The 21,153-nt window shown below is 35.0% G+C and overlaps 2 protein-coding genes across 2 annotated transcripts; one reads left to right on the top strand and one right to left on the bottom strand.

Moving 5' to 3' along the window:
* Window positions 1-1,024: 1,024 nt before the first annotated feature.
* LOC120186635 (uncharacterized protein At5g23160-like) lies at window positions 1,025-1,994 on the bottom strand. The gene is made up of 2 exons (XM_039190514.1): window positions 1,636-1,994; window positions 1,025-1,499 (listed from the first exon to the last, which is right to left on the bottom strand). Exons 1-2 carry the CDS (start codon window positions 1,954-1,956, stop codon window positions 1,038-1,040), a joined length of 783 nt encoding a protein of 260 aa, XP_039046445.1. The 5' UTR covers window positions 1,957-1,994; the 3' UTR covers window positions 1,025-1,037.
* A 4,172-nt stretch (window positions 1,995-6,166) lies between these two features.
* Window positions 6,167-20,910, top strand: LOC120186767 (lysine-specific demethylase JMJ25-like). Its single transcript, XM_039190624.1, has 13 exons — window positions 6,167-7,567; window positions 7,674-7,789; window positions 8,075-8,174; window positions 8,276-8,420; window positions 9,000-9,063; window positions 9,166-9,913; window positions 10,303-10,632; window positions 11,880-12,377; window positions 13,014-13,086; window positions 13,176-13,261; window positions 19,651-19,770; window positions 20,323-20,384; window positions 20,559-20,910. The coding sequence occupies exons 1-13, from the start codon at window positions 6,167-6,169 to the stop codon at window positions 20,584-20,586; spliced, it is 3,771 nt and encodes a 1,256-aa protein (XP_039046555.1). The 3' UTR covers window positions 20,587-20,910.
* The last annotated feature ends 243 nt before the right edge of the window (window positions 20,911-21,153 follow it).

The following is a 21,153-nucleotide window of genomic DNA, read 5'->3' as shown; positions in this document are numbered from 1 at the left end:
AACTTGGGACGCTTGACCTACCATAACCATGCCAATAACCGGCGGAGTAGGTGTATGTGGACAGGCACCGTCAACATTAACTTTGAAAGTTCCCGCTACAGGTTTGATCCAGTGATAAAGGTGAAGTTCCGAGGCCGAAGCAGCAACAGTGGATGTCAATGTTGTCGTGGCAGTGGCAAACACCGACTATAGCACGATGTGGGATGCAATGAGCTGCCAATCGGGAAGCAGATTACCTTCATGGAAAAAAGATTCCGTTGATGCTAAATATTCCACAACATAATCAAAAGAGTGATGAATCGGTGTGCCGTTAGAGTGTTCATCATATGCTCCGTCCAAGCACCAAATGCTGAGTAAGCCTACTGATCTTGCGCATTGAAATAACTCGTCTCCGCCAGTATTGGAGCAACCATCGGGCAGTCACGCAAAGCGTGAAAAATAGTTTCATCGTCTGATCCACAAAGACAATACTGAATGCCGACAACACTTGTATGAGCAAGTGGACGTCCGACAGACAATGCTTCACGATTGAGTTTTTTCAAAACCATACATAACATTCAGTTTTTGTTTCATTTAAATACTAGTCTTTAAAAACTTAACATGTTTATTATCTAAATTATCAATTTGGGTTAATTTTAGTACCTAAACTTTTTTTTTCAAAATTTAATGTTAAATTTTGAACGATATACTAAAATAAAAAAACTATATTTTGAGTAAGTTTTGAAAAAATTAAAAATTTAAATACAAAAACAAACCAAGATTAATAGTTTAAATATTAAACACATAATTTACCTTAAAAAATTTAATATTTAATCCTAATAACCTTCTAATGGTTGGTACAAAATAACACTATTAAACATCGGCCCACAGTTATTTTATATAATTATTTAAAAATTCTAATAAATCTTAATATACGAGAGTCTGACTTCCATTAATAAATTAATAACCTACACAAAATGCCAATTGGGCTCACTTTAGCAAAACGAGTACAGTTACATCTAACGTGCACATGATCAAAACCAAATTGTACAAGGATTTCACAAGGTAAATGGGCGGTTCCTCTGGAGCAACCCTTCCAGCACCACCTTCTTCTTATACTCCGACGAGTTCAAATATAAATCGTCGGAGCTCGCGGTGGTTTCAACCGTGCTCTTGTTACCGTTACTTCTGGTTCGGAAACGAGGGCAGACAAATAACCATGCCGATGTACAAAGAATGGCGCATAAACGACCCCAAAGCACCATTGTTATCAAGGTCACCATGATGACAGATATACCCATCACCGACTTGAATCTTGCGATTGATTCATTGTTTTTCAGTTGGAGACTGATCGGAGCATGAATCCGGGGACTCCCCGACCGTTGACTCCGTTCTGTGACCGGTAACGACACCGTATGGGACAACCTGGTTGGTGTTTTCTTAGGTTTGGTCTTCGGTGAAGCCGGTTGGCTTGACCCTGTCCTCGCCGGCTCCGACGGCGATCCCTTGCGCCCCCTCGTCTGAAATAGTGAAATCCATTAGTAGAAACGTACGCTGATCACTTTTTTAACCTACATGATAATGCTGTAAAGAGATAAACCAAGCTTATTCATTAGGGTTTCATTAAAGTTCCCCTTCCCACACTTTCACACGAACCTCTTTAGCCGTTTCTCGTGCAACTTGATCGGTGAACGGCGGCCGCTGGTGGTCACCTTTGGAATTCCGACGTGAAGGTTTATGAGGTTTAGAGGAAGCCTTAGTGCTATCAGGTTTCCTCTTCGTCTTGCTATGATTGGCCTCGGCCTTGCCTGTGTTATTTACAGGCACCGTCTTGGTGCTGGATTTCCTCGAGCTTAACCGGAACCTTGGCCAAGAAACCGAAGTGGTGTTCTTTTTCTGGGAATTTTTCTCCACGGAGAACCCAAAACAACCGAGAAAGCAACTGTTTCCGGGGCTGGTTTGATGCGGTTTGGCCATGAAAGAACTAAGAAAATATCATTTGAGAAGAAGGGATAGCGTAGACATGCAGGAGAAGATACTTTTAAATAAACCAATGTGGAATATATATATAGATACTGGACGATACGTTATATTTTTAACCGGTATAATTTAAGTTTTGATATTATAAATTTTATTGATGGAATAAATGTATATAATATTCAATTTGAATTAATTAAAATATTAATAATTATAAAAATATATTAAGAGATTTTTTTTGTAGAAGACTTGGACTTGGTGTAGGAGGGTTTTTCTTCCGACACGTTTTCGCAATTGTACAGTCAGTTTCCTTAAAATATACAATAATGCAACATGCAAATCTGTTATAATACTAATATTCATTATTTGATTGGCCATGGAAAGTAACATTTTATTTTCGTTTATATTCTAATGTTTTGTCTTAATTAATTCGAACCAACCTGCATCACACACCTAATTTCAGTGGGTGAGTATTCCATAAGAGATTTTTTACATCACAAGGACCCGAACCTAAAGTCTTGCTTAAGCGGAATAAAACTGATTACCACTTAAATCAACCCCTGTTGGTGAAAGTAATATTTTAATTTCTCGCTTTAGTAATATTAAAACATGTAACCAAGTGATCTCCATTATAAATGAAGTGTTGTTATTCGTTTAGGACTCAGATTCGAGAACCCAAGTTCAAACACCGTAAATATTAGAGGTTTGAGTGTTCAATGTCGAAATATTCAGAATTTATCTTTGAACAAATGTTCTCTTATACTTACTCGAATTAATAAAAAATAATATATAAAAGCTAGGAGAAGACTTTATGGCTGTGCCAGTTTTGGGCTGATTCGTGAAGCTTTAAGACCGAGTTTGAGTTTATAAGATATTAGTCCAATGACTTAAACTAAATTTTTTTTAAACTATGTTATTTTTTTATTGTAGGTATCTAAATTACATTTTTTTATTAAATTTGGTAGTTAAATTATTATATGTAATCACTTTATTTTTTTTATTAAAATAAGGGGATGTTTGTTTGTCTCTTAATGGAACCGTTCAGCATTCAGCACGTTTGTTTTACACCTCTGAATGATTCAATATTGACTTATTCAGCAAAACAGTGTTGAATGATTCAACACATAAGTACATTTTGAATGATTCAGAGCCAGTATCAAACAACATATCACATTCAGAGCTAATTCATACATAGCCTCTGAATCATTCAACATTTGAATCATTAAACGCTTAATTATTCTGAAATAAACAAACAACCCCTAAGTCTGTAAATTATTTGTTTTATTTTAAACACTTAAAATATTTGTTGGTCAAAATAAGTACCTAGTTTTATATACTGTCTCAATATCTTATTGATAATTTTCTAATTAAAAAACATTAAGACATAAAATAATTAAACATAATAATTGAAGTAACTATTTTGACTAAAATATAGTTTAAGTGCCTAAACCATAGTCCTATTAGATGCAAGTGAGTTGTACGGATCAAGTGACATCCGTGGTAAAATAATTGTTATTATTTTTTGAGGAACTGAGTTTGAGCACTATAGATGCTAAGGATGTGAACGTTCAATATTAAAAGATTGAGATTTATCATTAAACATATACTACTAGGAGCTTAAAATATTATTAAAAAAATTTCTTCATATAAACCGGTTTTCTCAATGTTTTAACTAGGGATGGGCATGGGTCGGGTCTTCGGTCCACCCGACTCGAAAATTAGAAATCCTCTATCCAACCCAAAAAATATACACCTTCTACTAGAACTTGACCCGATTTTTTAGACAAAAACTGAACCCTACCCTACCTGATCCGAAATAATATATATATATATATATATATATATATATATTTAAAATATTATTTTTATTCAATAAATAGAGGTTTAATTGAAAGAAAATTATATGTAGATGGTATTATTGTAATTATTCATAAATATATAAGGTAAAATTATAATTTTTTGGGTCGGATCAATTATTTTTTACCCTAAACACAAACATAATACTAAAAGAATCCGATCCAAACAAATCAGGTCTAATTCGGGTCTCATGCCTATCCCTAGTTTTAACTCATTGGTTTGTTTTTATTTTATATTTTAGCTCGTTGATTCGGTATATATGTACATTTTATCTATGTAATTATGTTGGATAATGCTTAAATTAGGGATGGAAAACGGGTACAGTTTCGTGGATTCCGCACCGCATCCGCTCCAATTGGGGCGGGGATGGGTATAATTTTAGCGGGTAGTGGGCGGGTGTGGATTTAGAAAGTGGTACCCGTCGCGGGTGGTGGGCGGGTAATGGGTTTGAGATATTACCCGCCCCGCATCCGCCTGCCCCACATCCGCCCGCCCAGTTAAATATCTATTAAATTTTGGACCATTATGAATTTAGGTGTAATTTTAGAGACTAATTTATAAATTCTAATATTGTATAAGATATAACATGTAATTTATCCAACTCTCCAACAAATAGCAAAGGATATTTCGGGCATTCATGTCTCCACTGTCCCATCAAAATCTGCATTCAGTATAGGTGGAAGAGTAATTGATCCTTATCGTAGTCGACTACTTCCGAAGACGATTGAAGCATTAATGTATGCTCAAAATTGGCTTTGGGACGATATTAAATGTAATATTATTATTTAGTTTATATTAGTTGTCAAATTGTGCTTAATTATCTTATTAAAGTTTAGTTACTAACTTATATTAGTTTTACTTTCTATTATATATGTAGGTAGTAGTGAATTTAAATTAGAGCGCTCTCAGTTGGAGGAAATAGATAATGATGATTGTAATACTGGAGTATTATATGTCACAAATATTGCTTGAAATTTTATAATGTTGTGTCAAAGAACAAAAACATTATGTGTTTGTCATTTATGTTTCTAGACTTTAATTATGTCCTTTATTATGGTGTTTTATGTATTTTAAGATCTATATTAACACTTAACTTAGATAATCCTTGGATTATTTTATTATGTTTCTTAATGGACATGTTTTTTTTATGTTTGTTGCTTATGTATAACTTAAGTTTGCTGTCAAGCGGGTCTAGACGAGTATGTCGCTAGTGGGTGTGGGGATGGATTTAAGAATGTACCCGCATGGGCGGGTGTGGATTTAAAAATTTGTACCTATCATGGGTGGTGGACGGGTGGTGAATTGAAAAATATTAAATGAGTATAGGAATGGGAGAAGAGGTATCCGCACCCGACCCGACCCGCCCGTTTGTCATCCCTAGCTTAAATCAGTTGGTAACGAGTACCGAATGATCTACTGTCAAGTTAAAATGTAAGGAAACATATAAGAGAGATTGTTTACGTAATTCATACCAAACTGATGATCCCGCCATATGGAACCTTAATCATAAAAAAGTTAATTATAATATTTTCCGTACAAAAAATATGAACGTTTCAAAATTATCATTAATTTTATGTTTTGTTTTTACTTTAATCAATTATAGATAAAAACTAATTATGGTTTTTTAAAAACAAATTAAAGTAAAAATTTATTCAAAATATTACATCAATAGAAATTTTAAATTTTTAAATCAAAATATAATTTAATGATAATTCAAAAATAATAATCGAATAAATTAAAGTAATAATTAAACGATTAAATACATAATTTATTTTAATTTTTAGTGCGAAACTTCTATTAATAACATTGGAGTGATTTTTCTTCTTCTTCTTTTAATTACATCAAATCGGCTAATGAATAACTCTTTATTGAGCTACAGGAAAGAAATAATAAGCTGCAATTGAAATTTGCAGCTGATTTGATTGGAGTTTGTTTTGATTTCTCGAACAATGCGCGAAGGAAGAGAGGCCGGTGACGTGCCTTCGTTGCACATCAAAAGCACAAAATTTTGATTTCCCTCCTAAAAATTTCCCACCTTTTTGTTTTTTAAACCCTAAAACCAAACCCTAATCCATAATCTTGGGGCGGGAAATCAACGGCGCCGGTTTTTGAGCTATTTCTTTCTCGTTCTCTTCTTTTTATTCTCTTATTTAAATCAATAAAACTTTTATATTTATTTCCGAAAAAGAAAAAACCGAACAAGGGAGCTTCTACTTTTTCTATATTACCGACCTATTTATGAACTCCCACCCCAGGCAAAAGAAACTAGGCTTTGTCTTGTTCGACTACTTAGTTTAGGTTGTAGAGGGAGTACTTGTAGTCTTCTGAGTGTTGGAAAAGCGACGGTGAAGATATGACAAGTGAAGAAAACTGCGGTTCTGCGGAGGCGCAAGTTGAAGGGAGAGAGGAGGGACTGGGGGTGGAAAATAGAGATGTCGGTGGAGAGGAAACAGGGGAAGTCGTGATGGAAGAGGAGAAGGGGATTGAAGGAGACGGGAAGATGGATATAGAAGGGGATGCTTTGAATAAGCTTAAGAAGAGAGGTCGAAAGAAGGGGGTGACAGGTGCTTCAAGGAAGGGCGAGAAGGAGGTTGCCCAAGAGGGAAGGAGTGGGGAGAAATTGGAGGAAAGAACGACTCCTGTTGATAATCTAGAGATAGCAGACGGAGATGATGGAAATTGTACGAAAGAAGAAGATTGTTTGGCTGCTGCTGTTAATGGGCAAGGAAATAGTGGGGGTGATTTGAAGAATAGGCTGAGAGCAGTTTCTAAGAGGTTTAGTTATGCTGAGGTTCTATATGAAGATGAAGAACTTGTGGAAAAGAAGGGCAGACGGATGGGCAGGAAGAAGAGGAAAGTGGTTCGTTCTGAACAACAAGAAGATGATCACAATGAAAGTGGAGAGAATGGGATGCCCCAGAAGAAGAGAGCAAGAAGGGGCAGAGCAAGGAAACAATGTTCTGACATTGAAGGTAGTGAAGGGAAAGATGTTAAAGAGGAGGGGATTGAAGGAGACGGGAAGATGGATATAGAAGGGGATACTTTGAATAAGCCTAAGAAGAGAGGTCGAAAGAAGGGGGTGACAGGTGCTTCAAGGAAGGGCGAGAAGGAGGTTGCCCAAGAGGGAAAGAGTGGGGAGAAATTGGAGGAAAGAACGACTCCTGTTGATAATCTAGAGATAGCAGACGGAGATGATGGAAATTGTACGAAAGAAGAAGCTTGCTTGGCTGCTGCTGTTAATGGGCAAGGTAATAGTGGGGATGATTTGAAGAATAGACTGAGAGCAGTTTCTAAGAGGGTTAGTTATGCTGAGGTTCTATATGAAGATGAAGAACTTGTGGAAAAGAAGGGCAGACGGAGGGGCAGGAAAAAGAGGAAAGTGGTTCGTTCCGAACAACAAGAAGATGATCACAATGAAAGTGGAGAGAATGGGATGCCCCAAAAGAAGAGAGCAAGAAGGGGCAGAGCAAGGAAACAAAGTTCTGACAGTGAAGGTAGTGAAGGGAAAGATGTTAAAGAGGAAGTTGAAGAAGAGAAAAGTGGCAATTTAGGGATATCTGATGGAAAGAAGAGAGGTCAAAGAGGGCGGAAGAAGGATGGGAAGAAGTTGGATGAAGTTGTAGGCAATGAGAAAACTTTGGAAAAATCAGATGAGTCTTTGGGAATAAACACTGATGCAAGATATTCGCGCAGGGCCTCAAGAGTTCCCAAGAAAGAAGAGTCTGTGCTGCAAACAAAGAGAAAGACGGGCAAGGTTAAAAAAATCAACTTTTTCGTTGTTTTTATAATGTCTTTTTCGTTTTCTTTACATGATGGATTCAGGTCTCAATGTTTTTGAATTTTTTTCCTTCTTTCAACAGGGGGGTGAAGGAGAATCGTCAATGTGCCATCAGTGCCAGAGGAATGATAAAGGCAGGGTTGTGAGATGCATGCTTTGCAAACGGAAACGATATTGTATCCCTTGCTTAACCAATTGGTATTCTAATTGGGGTGTTTACCATGTCTACTCTTCCCATATAAACTACTGCTTTCCCCAAACTATTTAGTATTTTCATGTTGCTAGCAATATATGTTTTTGACTCTCATTTATTAGTATTGGTTTCTACCATAGTGTACATGCTGTGCTTCTGTTTGTTATTGCACGCAATTACAAGTTACCCACGCTTTTTGTAGTTTTCTTTCTAATTGTTGTCATCTTAATGATATGTGAATATTTTGTTGTTTCCCATCTAACACACCATGTATTTGTTTTTCGTGGAAGGTATCCCAAGATGTTGGAGGAAGAAATTGCTGATGCCTGCCCAGTTTGCCGGGATAATTGCAATTGCAAGTCATGCATGCGCATGAGTGGCCCTGTTAAAGTGAGTACTGAACTTCATGGCTTTGCTTCTCCTTTTTGATGCATGGTTGCACGTATAATTTCATACTTGATTTATGATATTGTGTACTTGATGAGTTGTAGAGACTGGAAGAAAGAATAAATTTGAAGTTCAGTGATGATGAACAAATTTTGTACTCTAGATACTTGCTTCAGACACTTCTTCCATACATTAAGCACATTATTCAAGAACAAATGAAAGAAGTGGACATTGAGGCAAAAATTCAAGGTATATGCATCTCCATGTGAACATGTTTTTGTGTTAAGGAAAAGGTTCCTAAAATTAATGTAGAAATTTTTCTCTTGTAGATCTTTGTTTTATTTGAAACTCACTATTTATGTTTTTTATATGGAAGAAACTTGAAAAAGAAAATTCCAGATTCCATGCTGATTGAATTTGTTGTTATGATGACAAACTTTATGAGTTGGTTTCTTGTTGACATGTGAAGCTCTTTTATTTTTGCCATTCTTGATTTTTAGCGTTATGCCACTTAGGCATCTTTATGGCAGTTGAACCCTATTAAACCTATTCTCCTTTCTTGAGCATTATATGAAAAATCTTTTAATCACAATATCATTTTTCACCTTATTTTGTGCAGTATACTGGTTCATTTATTAAGAATCATCTGTACCACTCTCATTTCTAAAAATGTTATTTCTTGATCCCTTGCTATCAGGGAACTGAACCAGCAACCAGCACTATAAACTTCTTGTTATCTTAATATGCATGTGGCATGATATTACATTGTTTTTTTTTCTTGTAAATAAATAATAATTCATTTTTAACACTTATTTTCTGGATGAGTAGGGGTGCTCCCAGAACAAATGCAGTGTATGCAGGCAGTTTGTCGTATTGATGAACGTGTATATTGGTAGGTTCTAATTTTTATTGTTATGATGGTGAAATTAAATGGGGGTGATTTTGTTGAAAATCATATTAATCAAGCTCCTGATTCCAATATATGTTTTTGCAGTAATAACTGCAGAACTTCTATTGTCGACTTTCATAGAAGCTGTCTTGATTGTAATTATGATCTGTGCCTTATGTGTTGCTGTGAGATACGCGATGGATATTTGCAAGGTGGACAAAAGGAAGAATTTATAGCATATGAGGATAAGGGTTTTGATTACTTGCATGGAAACCCTTCTAAAAACAAAGTGTTGAAGTGCCCAGATGATTCCCATGTGGAAAGTAACTCCCAGCAAAAGAATGCTGCAACCTCTGGGTGGAAGGCAAATGCAAATGGTAGCATTCCTTGCCCCCCAAAGGATTTGGGTGGGTGTGGTAATGGCCTTTTAGAGCTAAGGTGTATATTTACAGAACATGCTCTTGTTCAGTTAACAGAAAAGGCTGAGGAAATAGCCAAAGATCTCAGTCTTCATCTTGGTCTCCAATTTTCTAACCAACAATGTCCTTGTTACACTTCAACGGGGGAAGTTAACATTGACAATAATAATTTAAGGAAAGCGGCTTCTCGTGAAGACACCTCTGACAACTATTTATATTGTCCAGAAGCTAAAGATATTCAGAGAGGTGAGTTGGAACATTTCCAAAGGCATTGGGCTAATGGTGAACCAGTTATTGTTGGCAATGTTCTTGAGCAAGCATCTGGCTTGAGCTGGGAGCCAATGGTTATGTGGCGTGCTTTTCGTCAGATTACGAATACTAATTACGAACAACAGTTGGAAGTTAAGGCACTTGATTGCTTGGATTGGTCTGAGGTCGGTTTGCTTATCAACCATACCAGTTATTATTAGCATATGCTGCTAAACATGCTTCTGTCAAATGACATTATTATATGTGTTGCTCCCATTGTCATGTTTGAGAAATAATTGTTTTCCTTGTGAATTCCAATCTTTTAAAATTTGGTATCTTGTAGAATACAAATATGTTCACATTTCAATCTCTTTTGTAACTTGAAGAAGGAGAATGGAAAATCTGTCCACGTTTATATTTTATTTCTTTTATATTATCATGGTCATTTTAGTATCTTGTCTTCCTTAAATTTTTTATCTTATGTAGCAAACTAGCAAAGTATGCTTGTCTTTTTTCAATTACTTGTTGGCTGGATTACCTTGGTTCTATAACCAGCTCTGTTGGTGAAATGTAGGTAGAAGTCAACATTCACCAATTCTTTAAAGGGTACACAGATGGTTGTTTTCAAGGAGAATTATGGCCCACGATACTGAAGCTAAAAGATTGGCCTCCATCTAGTGAATTTGAGAAGCTCCTTCCACGTCATCATGTTGAGTTTCTTTGTTGTTTGCCTTTTAAAGAATATACTCATCCTAAAAGTGGGCTTCTTAATGTTGCTACCAAGTTGCCAGAGCGTTCTATAAAGCCGGATATGGGGCCAAAGTCATATATTGCATATGGAGTTGCTCAAGAGCTGGGGCGTGGTGACTCTGTAACCAGGCTACATTGTGATATGTCTGATGCGGTATAGTTTTAATTTTCTCTTTTATTTTTAATGACAATTTAATGCCAACAAGTAGTTGATAATTTATTTGGCTGGAGTAAAGAATTTTAATTAGCTTGTGTAGGTGGTGGGGGCATTCTTTTTCTGCCTTTCTTTTTTGAGTAATTGATATATCTATATAATCATGGGCAAATTAGATTTAAGTTGGGTGTCAAACTAGTAACTTCATGCTGTTTCCTGTTCCTGTACAAGTATCTATATATGCACATTTATACCAGAATCTTACAAGTCATGTTGAGCAATAAAGCTAGTGTTTGTGGAATTATTGTAAAGTTGAACATTTAAAATAGATCATACAAGTTGTTTTTGAATGCTATCTTTCAGTGCACAGGTGTCTTTTGGTTTTTTTTTTCATGGTCCTAAGTAATCATTAGGTATTCTAAATGGAAACCTTACTGGTTTGAATTACAGATTGTTCTTTCAGTTTTGTGGTTTGATTATATCCTGTCCTTGTTCATCCTTGTTGCTTTTTTCTGGAACAATTCCTGTTCCTTCTATGCCTTTCAAGGACAAAATCTGAACAGGCATATCTTCTTCTAACAATTATTCTGCATTTATTCTAGTTGTTTGTGCATTTGCATTGCTCCTTAACTTTTCCCTTTTCCTTTTTCATCACATGGTATGTGGCCTTTGTCTTTGCCTTGGTGTTGTTTGTGGGTTGTGTAAGGCATGTCATTGACGAAGTTGACTGCAAAAACTAGTTGGTAAACTTTTGGATATTATAAGTTGTAACTGAAGTATCAGATGAATTAATTGCGTGTGGTGTGGGTATATAGTCTTATTTCTACTTCTCTGTTAATGAGGTGCTGCTACATTCTGCATACATAACCAGCTGTTGTGTCTAAACGTGCCAATATATCCTCATTTTTTGGTTGGGCTGAGGCACGTGTCTTGATAAGTGAATCTCTCATGTTCAAATCCCCACTTTCCCTAATGATGAGAAAAATAAGTATTTGGGTTTGGATGCTTTAGTTTTATTGTTTCTGCGTTTACTTCAGGAGACCAGGTGCTTTTTTTTGGCACCTGTCTTCATGAAGTGGAAAAATGAGCTTATTTTGCCAATCAAGCAGACTGAAGCATATCAGTTGGGCTCTGTCTGGGACTCTATTTGCTTCTCCACCTGTGCTGTGAATATCAGACAAACTTTAATAATTTTGTCATTAGCCAGTTCCTAATGCATATTTATTTGTGTTGAAATTTCTGTTTAGGTGAATGTTTTAACACACATTGCTGAGGTGAAGCTTACGGAGAATCAACTGGCTTCCATCACCAAGTCAAAACAAAAGCACCATATGCAGGACCAGCTGGAACTTTATGGAATAAGTTCAAAGGATAAACAGAATAAGCCTAGTGATGGGTCTTCAGACTTCTCTGCCTGCAACAAGCAGTCTAGTGATAGAGTTGGTTTTCAAGAAGGTAAAGTTAACATTGAACAAGGTCAAGATGGTTATTCTAGTCAGAGTGGCAATAATTTTGTGAGGGAACTTGGAATGGAAGAGAGTGGGAAGACAGAAGTAGTTAAAGAAGAATGCCAGGATAACGGCAGATCATCTGAAACTTCTGGAAATAAGATTGAAGAGGGGGAAGCTGTTGAGGGAGGTGCTGTCTGGGACATATTCCGTAGACAAGATGTTCCTAAGCTGCAGGATTACCTTAAAAGGCATTTTAGGGAGTTTAGATATGTCCATTGTCAGCCAGTATCACAGGTACCTTTTCTACATTATATATTTTGCTTGAAACATTTTCATTTTATTAAATATAATATATTGTAAGGGAGCTTGCAATACTTTCTATTGACTGGACCTCCTAAATGAGCTTCGTGTATTCCATTTTTTTTTTAAATTCACTGAACTTAAAGCTGTGGCGAAAAGATGGATAACAGTTGCTATTTAAGATGCATCATGCACCCATTATGTTCCTTGAGAACATTGAAAAAATGGATCTTTACTTGGTGTTTGTGTCTACTAGAAATGGCATTGAATATAAAACAACGATATTTACACTTTGGAGAAATTGGAGATTTGCAGAGAGTCCCCTTAAATTTACACAATTTTTTATTAGTATATTTATATGCTATAAACTTCCATCCATTAATTGTTTTAGGCAGTTAATTCTTAGACTGGAGAATTAGTAAGTCCTGCATTTCATGTGCTGTGCATTGAGCTGGGTGAAGAACACAATCTAAAGGGATTTTATGGAGAGGCTGTTGAGTTTAGACTTTTGTTACTAGTTCATTTATATTCTATAAATTTTACTGCATTATAGGCAGTTGTTTCTTACTTTTTTTTTTGCCTCTGATGAGTTATTTATATCATACGATTTTCTCTCTCTTGGTGATATAGGTTTTTCACCCCATACATGACCAGTCCTTTTTTCTGACAATGGAGCATAAAGAAAAGCTTAAGAAGGAATACGGTATGTTAAAATGTATGATAATATTTTATTGGACCAGTGATAGAAAACTTCAGTCTTTGGTTATGGTTATCTGAGATGCTGTCACACAGGAATTGAACCATGGACCTTTGTTCAGAAACTTGGGGAAGCTGTTTTCATACCTGCAGGTTGTCCTCATCAAGTGCGGAACATTAAGGTAACACAAGTTACTTGCTGTATTTTCTGCAATGCTTTTGCTCGAAAGAGATATGCATCTCTCGTGTTTTCGAAATCAGTATTATTTTTCTTGTGTAGCTAATGTCTCGATCAATATGAACTAGATATATTCAGGCATGTGAAATTCTTTTGAAACCTATTCAAGGAAAATGATTCAGGATTTAGTTATGAACAAAATATAACAAAACTAGATAAATTACATGCTTGAAAGGCATGTGAAATTCTCTTGATCAATATGAACTAAATATTACTGAACTAGATATATTTAGTATATGTTTTGCAGTTTTAAGAAGGAAATAAGTTCTGCTTCAGGTCATCATCCTAAAATCAATTGCCTAAAGATGTAATTTGTAAATTTAAACAATCAAAATTCTGAAGTGGTTAACTCTTGGGCCAAGAAAAACTCGGTCTCCCTATGGGATCCTATTATTCAAAAGTTATATAAAAAATTGTCAGGGTGGAAGTCAGCCTCTCTATCTATCGCTGGTAGGATCTTGTTGATAAAGTCGGTTCTTTGTTCACTACCAATCTATTTCATGTCAATTTTCAGACTGCCGATGTGTGTTCTGAAGAGACTTAATTCAATCATGACAAGTTTTCTTTGGGGGGAGTTGGGCGCGAAAAACAAAATTCACGATACTTGGTTGGATGTAGTTTCTCTGAAGACTCGGTTTCCTTTTTTGTTCACATTATCGAACTACAAGGAGGGTAAGATTGTCGATTTCAGGATATCTAACTTGTCAGGCTATTTTTGGGATATTCCCTTGAGAAGAAACTTAGTCGATTAGGAGTTGTTGCAATGGAATGAGCTTGTGGGTGGGTTTGTTGAATATCTTGCCTTAAAATTTTTCTTGGTTACTTGGTCGATAGTTTTCCGTGGGAAAGAATCGTGTGGGCTGGTGTGGCTCCTTGTTTTGAATATTTTGTTTGGCAGGTGGTGCACAAGAAGATTGCTGTCAAAACAGAGTTAATTAAACGTGGGGTGGTATAGAAGATCCTTTGTGTTCGTTTTGTGGGTTGGTTCATGAATCGGTTTCCCACCTATTCTTTTCTTGTAAAGTGTCTTAGGGATTATGGGTTAGCTTTTTGCGTCATGGGGAAGATTCCTTTGCATTTTCGGAGTGCATTGTAGCATTATTTTTTGTTTGGGCTGATCTTGTTCCAAGATCAAGTGTTTGGGGGTTTATCCCAAGAGCCTTGTTGTGGTCGATTTGGAAAATGTGGAACGATATTGTTTTAACAATAGGAAATGGATTGTGCTATGCTATCTTTTCTCTCGAGGTATAAAGTGGCAGCATTGTTTTTCTCGAAATTCCCAACCCTGATGATATATTTTGATAGCCTTGTGGGGATCTTGCATTAGCTGATCGTGTGATGTGTTCTGATAAAAAGTCTTAAAAGGTTGTTAGTTGGTCTCTATCTTTTTCGGGTTTTGTTAAAACGAATGTGGATGGTGCTATGAACAAGTGTTGGTTTAAGGGTGACATTGGCAGGGTGTTTCGAGATGAGATATGTGTGATGTTGGGTTCGTTCTTTGAAAGTATTGGATTAGGGCCTCCTATTATGGAAAAATTGATGGCAACGAATAGAAGATTGAATTTATTTTTGGATTTGGGGTTGTCGCTAAACGTAGGCTTATTTTAGAATCTGATTGTGCGGTCGCAGTGGATTGGATAAGAAATCCAACTAGTTCCACCCCGATGTTCCTATCTTTAGTCAAAGATATTACAGAGATTGTGGTTGAAAAGGTGTTATTGTTCGTCATGTCGTGAGAACAATAAATTGGGAAACGGATAAATTAACCAAACTAGGGATTGGTTAAGTAGAGGGGAGTTTTTTTTTTTTGTTGCTGTTTTGTTTTCTTGGGATTACTTGACAACTTTGTTCATTGTTTAAGTTTATTTTTGGCTGAATTTTTTAGGAGTTAGTTTTCTGTAGGGTTTTTTCTTAGGAATATTTGTAGTGCATCATTGTACAGTGTTAAGTGCTACCAAGGGTATTTGGTGGTGTTTGTTCTTCTTATACTTGGTTTTTATGCAATAAATTTTTTAAGTCAATTTTTTCGCTCTTTCAATGTTCGTTAAGTCTTTGTGTTTAACGGATATGAAAGAGATTTTTAATGAGACATTTCCTCTTTATAAAAAAACAAAATTCTGAAGTGGTTCTTTCTTTTTCACATTACTCTATTATGTTATGGTGTATGCTCATTTGAGCACTTGTCTTGATTAGGAACCTTGGTGGAGATAATTTTAGTTTTTAAAAAGCCCATCCAGGAGCGCCTAAAGCGTTGGGCGTAGGTGGGCGCCGGAAAAATCGCCTCCAACGGCATAGGCGAGGCGCAGTATGGTGGGCGCGTGTTTCTTCTGCTTTTGGAGCATTCCGGCACAGGTGCAGGTGTTGCGCTTTTTGTGCCATTGTGAGGGTGGGGGGAGGGTTGGCGGAAGAGAGAAACATGAAGCAGAGAAAGCAACAGAAACAAAAAGGAAACAGAAGAAAATAGGAAGAGTGAAGAAGAAATAGAAGAAAAACGGTGTAGAAGAAGAGGAATATGAAACCATATGTTCCCTTAACCCTAATAAATCTAAGGGTTATATAACCTATTAAGCAGCTCAAAATATATAATTCAACTCTAAATAAAATATTAATATTTATTTATTTTTCTATAAAAAGTCCATTACAGCCTATTCCTTTAAAAGTGCATCAGTATATTTCTTTTATATCTGATTATTTTTCTTTTGGTAAAAAATACACTGTTTTTATATTATTTTATGCTTTTTTTAATTTATCTATTTAATAGTATATATAATTATTTTAAAAATAATAAATTAAATAATTTTTACTTAATAATTTTTATTAAATACAAATTTATTTTTTTATAATAATTTAGTGTCATGTGAAGATTTTAATTTGATTATAAAATTAATTCATATCATTTAAAAATGATTAAGTGATTTAAGAGTGAATTATTAAATAAATAAAATTAGCTGAGAGTAACCCCCAATACCAGGTTGAGAGTAGTTTCCGTAAAAGACTTCTGTTACGAATTGTCCTCAGTGAGACTTGATCTCATGATTACAAGGTTAAGAGTCTTGCGTTCTACGAACTGAGCTAGATGGACAATTAAGAGTGAATTATTAAGTAATAGTTGTAAATATACTCTAAAATTAATTTATAAATTTTTTAGCACAAGGTGCGCCTCGCTTAATAAAGGCTTTAACGATAGGTGCGTCTCACCCTGTGCCTTGTCCTAGGCTCCAGAGATCCTTTGTGTCTTGATGCGTATCGCGCCTTTTAAAACTAAGCTGATAATAGCCGTGTGGTTTAGTATTACTTATCCTTAGGTGCTGATAATAACCTTGTGGTTTAGTATTACTTATCCTTAGGTGCTGATAATAGCCATGTGGTTTAGTATTATTCTAAGTATTATCTGTAGTTCCTTGATTATGTTCAGCATCTTCCTTCATCGATGCTACAACCTATATCACCTGCTAACTTTCACCCGAACCAGCATCATAGCTTCTTTCACCTGCTGCACCCGAACCAGCACCCGCATCACAGCTGCCCTCACCTGCTGCACCTATATTACAACTTCCCTCACCTGCGGCACCCTTACCTGCACTTTCATCCATTTTACAACCTTGTTTTAGTCCACTTAAAACTCCTCAAAAATCCAAAACGCTACAACTTGAGAGAGAAAAAAAACTCATTGTCTACTATAGGAGGAAAAAAACTGATTTCTAAGACCACTCTACAGCCTGGAATTTGCTGAGAACTTAACCACGGCCCTACTACTCGTAAGGGTTCGGAAGGTAATTGATCACATGGTAAGGAATTATTTCAAGATGAAAATTGTGTTTATTTTATTGAGATACTACTAATCTGCCTATTGCTCAAAGGAAAGGTGAAACGAAATGTACAAACCATCTAATTCAACGGTTTATTTCATATGGGAACTTGAAGCCTTCTATTCGTGCTTTTACTACAAAGGTGGATAATATTTATATTCCAAAAACAGTGGAGGAGGCTATGAAAGATCCTAGGTGGAGAAAGTTGTCGGTAAGACTTGGACCAAAGCTAAGTTACCACAAGGAAAAAAAATTAGTGGGCTGCAGGTGGGTTTCTATTGAAAAAACAATATTGTGGAGAAATTCGAGGCAAGCTTGGTAGCTAAAGGATTTATGCAAACTTGGATAAACTCTTGGGAAACATTTGCGCCAATGGCGAAGCTAAATTCAATAAGGGTATTGTTGTCTTTGGCAATTAATAACAGACAGAAACTATATCAATTGGACATAAAAAATGTCTTGTTGAATGAGAAGTTGAAAGAAAAGGTTTATATGCAATTCCCTCAAGGAATGGAAAACGAAGGGGGTGGCAAAAAGATGCTAGCCGCAAAAATTATTGTATGATCTTAAAGGTTGGTAGGAAAGTTGATCTATTTATCACTTACACGATCAGATATAGCTTTTTCAATCAGCATTGTAACCCAACATATGTGTGATCATAAGGATAAACATGGACGAGCATATGTTGGAGCTGAGTAATGTTGGAGCAAGAAACACCAAGTCCATCATGACACAACTAATTGTGGCAAGTAGTAATGTTGGAGCTCAGTATAGAGCTCTAGCATTTGGAATTTGTAAAGGTATATAATTGAAAAGGTTGATTATTGAATTAGGATTTAATCGATGTGAAAACATTTTACTCTATAGTGATAATCAGTTAGACATCAGTATTATCAAGAACTCAGTTCACCATGACACAACTACATATGTAGAAATTGATTGACATTTTATCTCAAAAAAGGTTTATCATGGAGCAAAATTGTTTTTTCCTCTCATCAGAAAAAAGCTAGTTGATGTTCTTACTAAGGCACTACTAAGAGGGAGCTTAGAAACGATAACATCCAAGTTGAGAGACTATAATATATACTCACCAACTTGAAGGGGTGTTTGGTTTATGGAATGTAAGATTTTTAGAATGTAACATTACAATGGGAATGTTGTATTACCTTGTATGGTTTGTTCAGTATTGATGTAAGATTATAGTGTTTGGTTGGAAGAATATAAAATTATTTAGATGTATATTTTATCAAATTATCCTTGTGATATATGTTTTCTTTCAACAAGTTAAATTTTAACATGAAATTATAAATATTTGAATGAAAATTCATAGAAATATTTTAATTGTTACACTATCTAATTTTTTAAGGAAAAAATACATTTAACATACAATTAATGTAATTAATAAATCAAATTTTATATTTTTAAATAATTTTCATAAGTATCATATTTATTTATAGAAAATATGGAAAAAAATATTGTAGTCTCAAGTAGATAAAAATGTTGTTTTTCAATGTATAAAATTCATTTTTTTAATAACTCAAAATTAAATATTATTTTATAGGGTAAACTACTCATTTAGTAATTAAATTATAATTTTTTATTCGTTTTAGTAACTAAACTTTTAATTTTTTTCAAAATTATAATTAATGTTTAGTTTTTGTTTTATGTTAGTACTCCACTATGAAAATTTTAATGCGTTTGTTGTCTAAACTATCAATTTTGGTTTGTTTTAATTCCTAAACTTTTACTTTTTTCAAAATTTAATGTTAAATTTTGAATAGGTGTACTAAAATGAAATAAAAACTATAAAAAAATGAAAGTTTAGGTATTAAAATGAGTCAAAATTGATAGTTTAAGTATTAAATGCTTAATTCACCCTATTTTAAATAATTAATTTTTAATAATAATAGCATTATTTTTTCACCTCATAAAATTATAGATTATTAATATTTTATAAATAATAAGAATTGAGAACGAGTCATATGAAAAGAATTCAATATTTTAGGGGTATTCTTCTCTAATGTGGTGAAAATTGTATAATATCTAAGAATTTGAAGGTAATGATATTTTCGCCATTTTAACCAAAAAATTATTGCTATTGGTATTGAGTTATTACCTAATAATAATCTTTTTCTTGAACCAAACATGGAAATGCAATTCTTCCCATTTGTGCAAAGAATAGTAACCGTGTCATAGTGATTGGAAAAAGGCTTGCTCTTTAATTAATTTTAGTTGTCTGTAGATCCAAGATGTCAATGGTTTGTCATAGCATCAAGGAAGCAATATTGGGACATTTCTGATATCCTTGATGGATCCTTTCTGTGTTTGGTCACACATTGTGTTAAAAACCTTAATTGCTCGCCAAGAGATCTATTTTCTTTTCAGTCATAAGAGCAATATCTAGTGAAAACTAATAGTTCTGTAAGGTTCATTCTGTTAGCAACCTCGCAAGAGTTTGTTTCCTATGCTGATGGTTCCATGCTTATCTCTTTGTTGCTCTTATCTTTTTATCTGTTTATGACAGTCATGCATAAAGGTCGCTCTTGATTTTGTTTCACCTGAAAATGTTGGTGAGTGTGTTCGCTTGACTGAAGAATTTCGTGTGCTTACTCAAGAACATAGGACACAAGAGGATAAATTGGAGGTATGTTGCATAGTTCCTCAGTATTGAAAAGTTGAAGCTATAATTTCTCTCTGATTTCTGTTAGCCTCTCTAGCAGGAGGGAAAATGGCTAGCTTTACTGGTATCTTGCCCTTCGGAGGAGACCTTCGGTTTTCTAGCTGATATTTGAATATTATATCCTGTTCAGTTTTCTAGCTGATATTTGAATATTATATCCTACCCCAATGATCAATGAATACTGGCAGAGCCAAGTCACTGCAGCACAACATACTCTTCACGACATTCATAACCTTGCAAACTGTTTCCATTAATGAATTGGCTTCTGGCTGATTTTTTCACCATCTGCCGGCTGCAATATTTGTTGATATTTGTTGCTTACACTGGACGTGATTCAATTTATTTCATCCATTGTGATTATTTGAGTTTGAGCAAGGTTGAATGTTAAGCATGTAATTAGGAGTTTAGCATGTCATAAAAAAGTTCTATGGTTTGTGCTTTTTAATATTGTATTACAATTACTTTAGTTTCTTAATTTATTGAATGTTGCTTCATTTTATCTGCCGTTTGTAACAGGTGAAGAAAATGATTGTACATGCAGTGTGTGAGGCTGTGAATAACTTGGATGTAGATGCAAAGTGAGTTCCTTCAGATGCTTGTTTCTGTTCTCTGATCTTGAATATTAGGGTTTCTGAATAATTTTTTTAGTCTTTGAATGATGTTGTGTAAATCAATTTTCGTTATTTGGTAAATTCTCCGAAGTTATTTTCTTATTTTTTTCACTCATATAGTTCTTACATTTCTTGATTCAGGATTAAGCTTGCTCACAGAGTCAAATGAGTTGCAACTTTGTTCTGACATCTTAGCTGAAAGTGACACACAGTTGAAGTGGACAAACAATTTGGACTAGTTTCTCTGAACATGGGCGGCATTATATGCAGCATCTAGTAAGATGTGTAACACAACAACTGCTTTTGTTTCTGCTTAAGTACCCCTAAATCTTGATTGCCTTTCGTTCTCTCGGCCGAGGCCGAGCCTGGTGGAAATGTCAAGGTTGTGCTTTGATAAACTATACAGGCAAAGCACAGCCTGGTTTTTGCAGCTTTTTTTGATGATTTCACCACAAATTTACGTTATATTTTATTTTGAAAATGGCAATGAAAAGAATGAAGGGTGTGTCTTTTAGCAAATGAAGAATATTATTATCTTTCCATGCATATAAAGCAGTGGGATTCTTGTTGAGAATAGATCATGCTAACAATGCTGCAGATAATTCATTTTCTTGCAGGACATTAGAACCCAAGTTCAAATGTATCTTTAATTTCAAATTTAGAAATTATGAAGCTTAAAATATATAATGATAATTTATAAATTTTAGGCCGATATGAAAAAACAAAATTTAACTAC

This window comes from Hibiscus syriacus, unplaced genomic scaffold (assembly GCF_006381635.1).
Source record: "Hibiscus syriacus cultivar Baekdansim isolate YM2019G1 unplaced genomic scaffold, ASM638163v2 tig00113719_pilon, whole genome shotgun sequence".
Lineage (NCBI taxonomy): Eukaryota > Viridiplantae > Streptophyta > Magnoliopsida > Malvales > Malvaceae > Hibiscus > Hibiscus syriacus.
Note: the sequence above shows the minus strand (reverse complement) of the source record. Positions and strands in the feature narration are given on the sequence as shown.

Bases quoted from the DNA above. Each gene is read 5' to 3' on its own strand.
- LOC120186635 (XM_039190514.1), bottom strand. From the start codon at position 1,956: ATGGCCAAACCGCATCAAACCAGCCCCGGAAACAGTTGCTTTCTCGGT. The intron at 1,500-1,635 runs GTTCGTGTGAAA...TCACTATTTCAG, and splicing joins CACGAGAAACGGCTAAAGAG to ACGAGGGGGCGCAAGGGATC.
- LOC120186767 (XM_039190624.1), top strand. From the start codon at position 6,167: ATGACAAGTGAAGAAAACTGCGGTTCTGCGGAGGCGCAAGTTGAAGGG. The intron at 8,175-8,275 runs GTGAGTACTGAA...GATGAGTTGTAG, and splicing joins GCATGAGTGGCCCTGTTAAA to AGACTGGAAGAAAGAATAAA. The intron at 12,378-13,013 runs GTACCTTTTCTA...TTGGTGATATAG, and splicing joins ATTGTCAGCCAGTATCACAG to GTTTTTCACCCCATACATGA.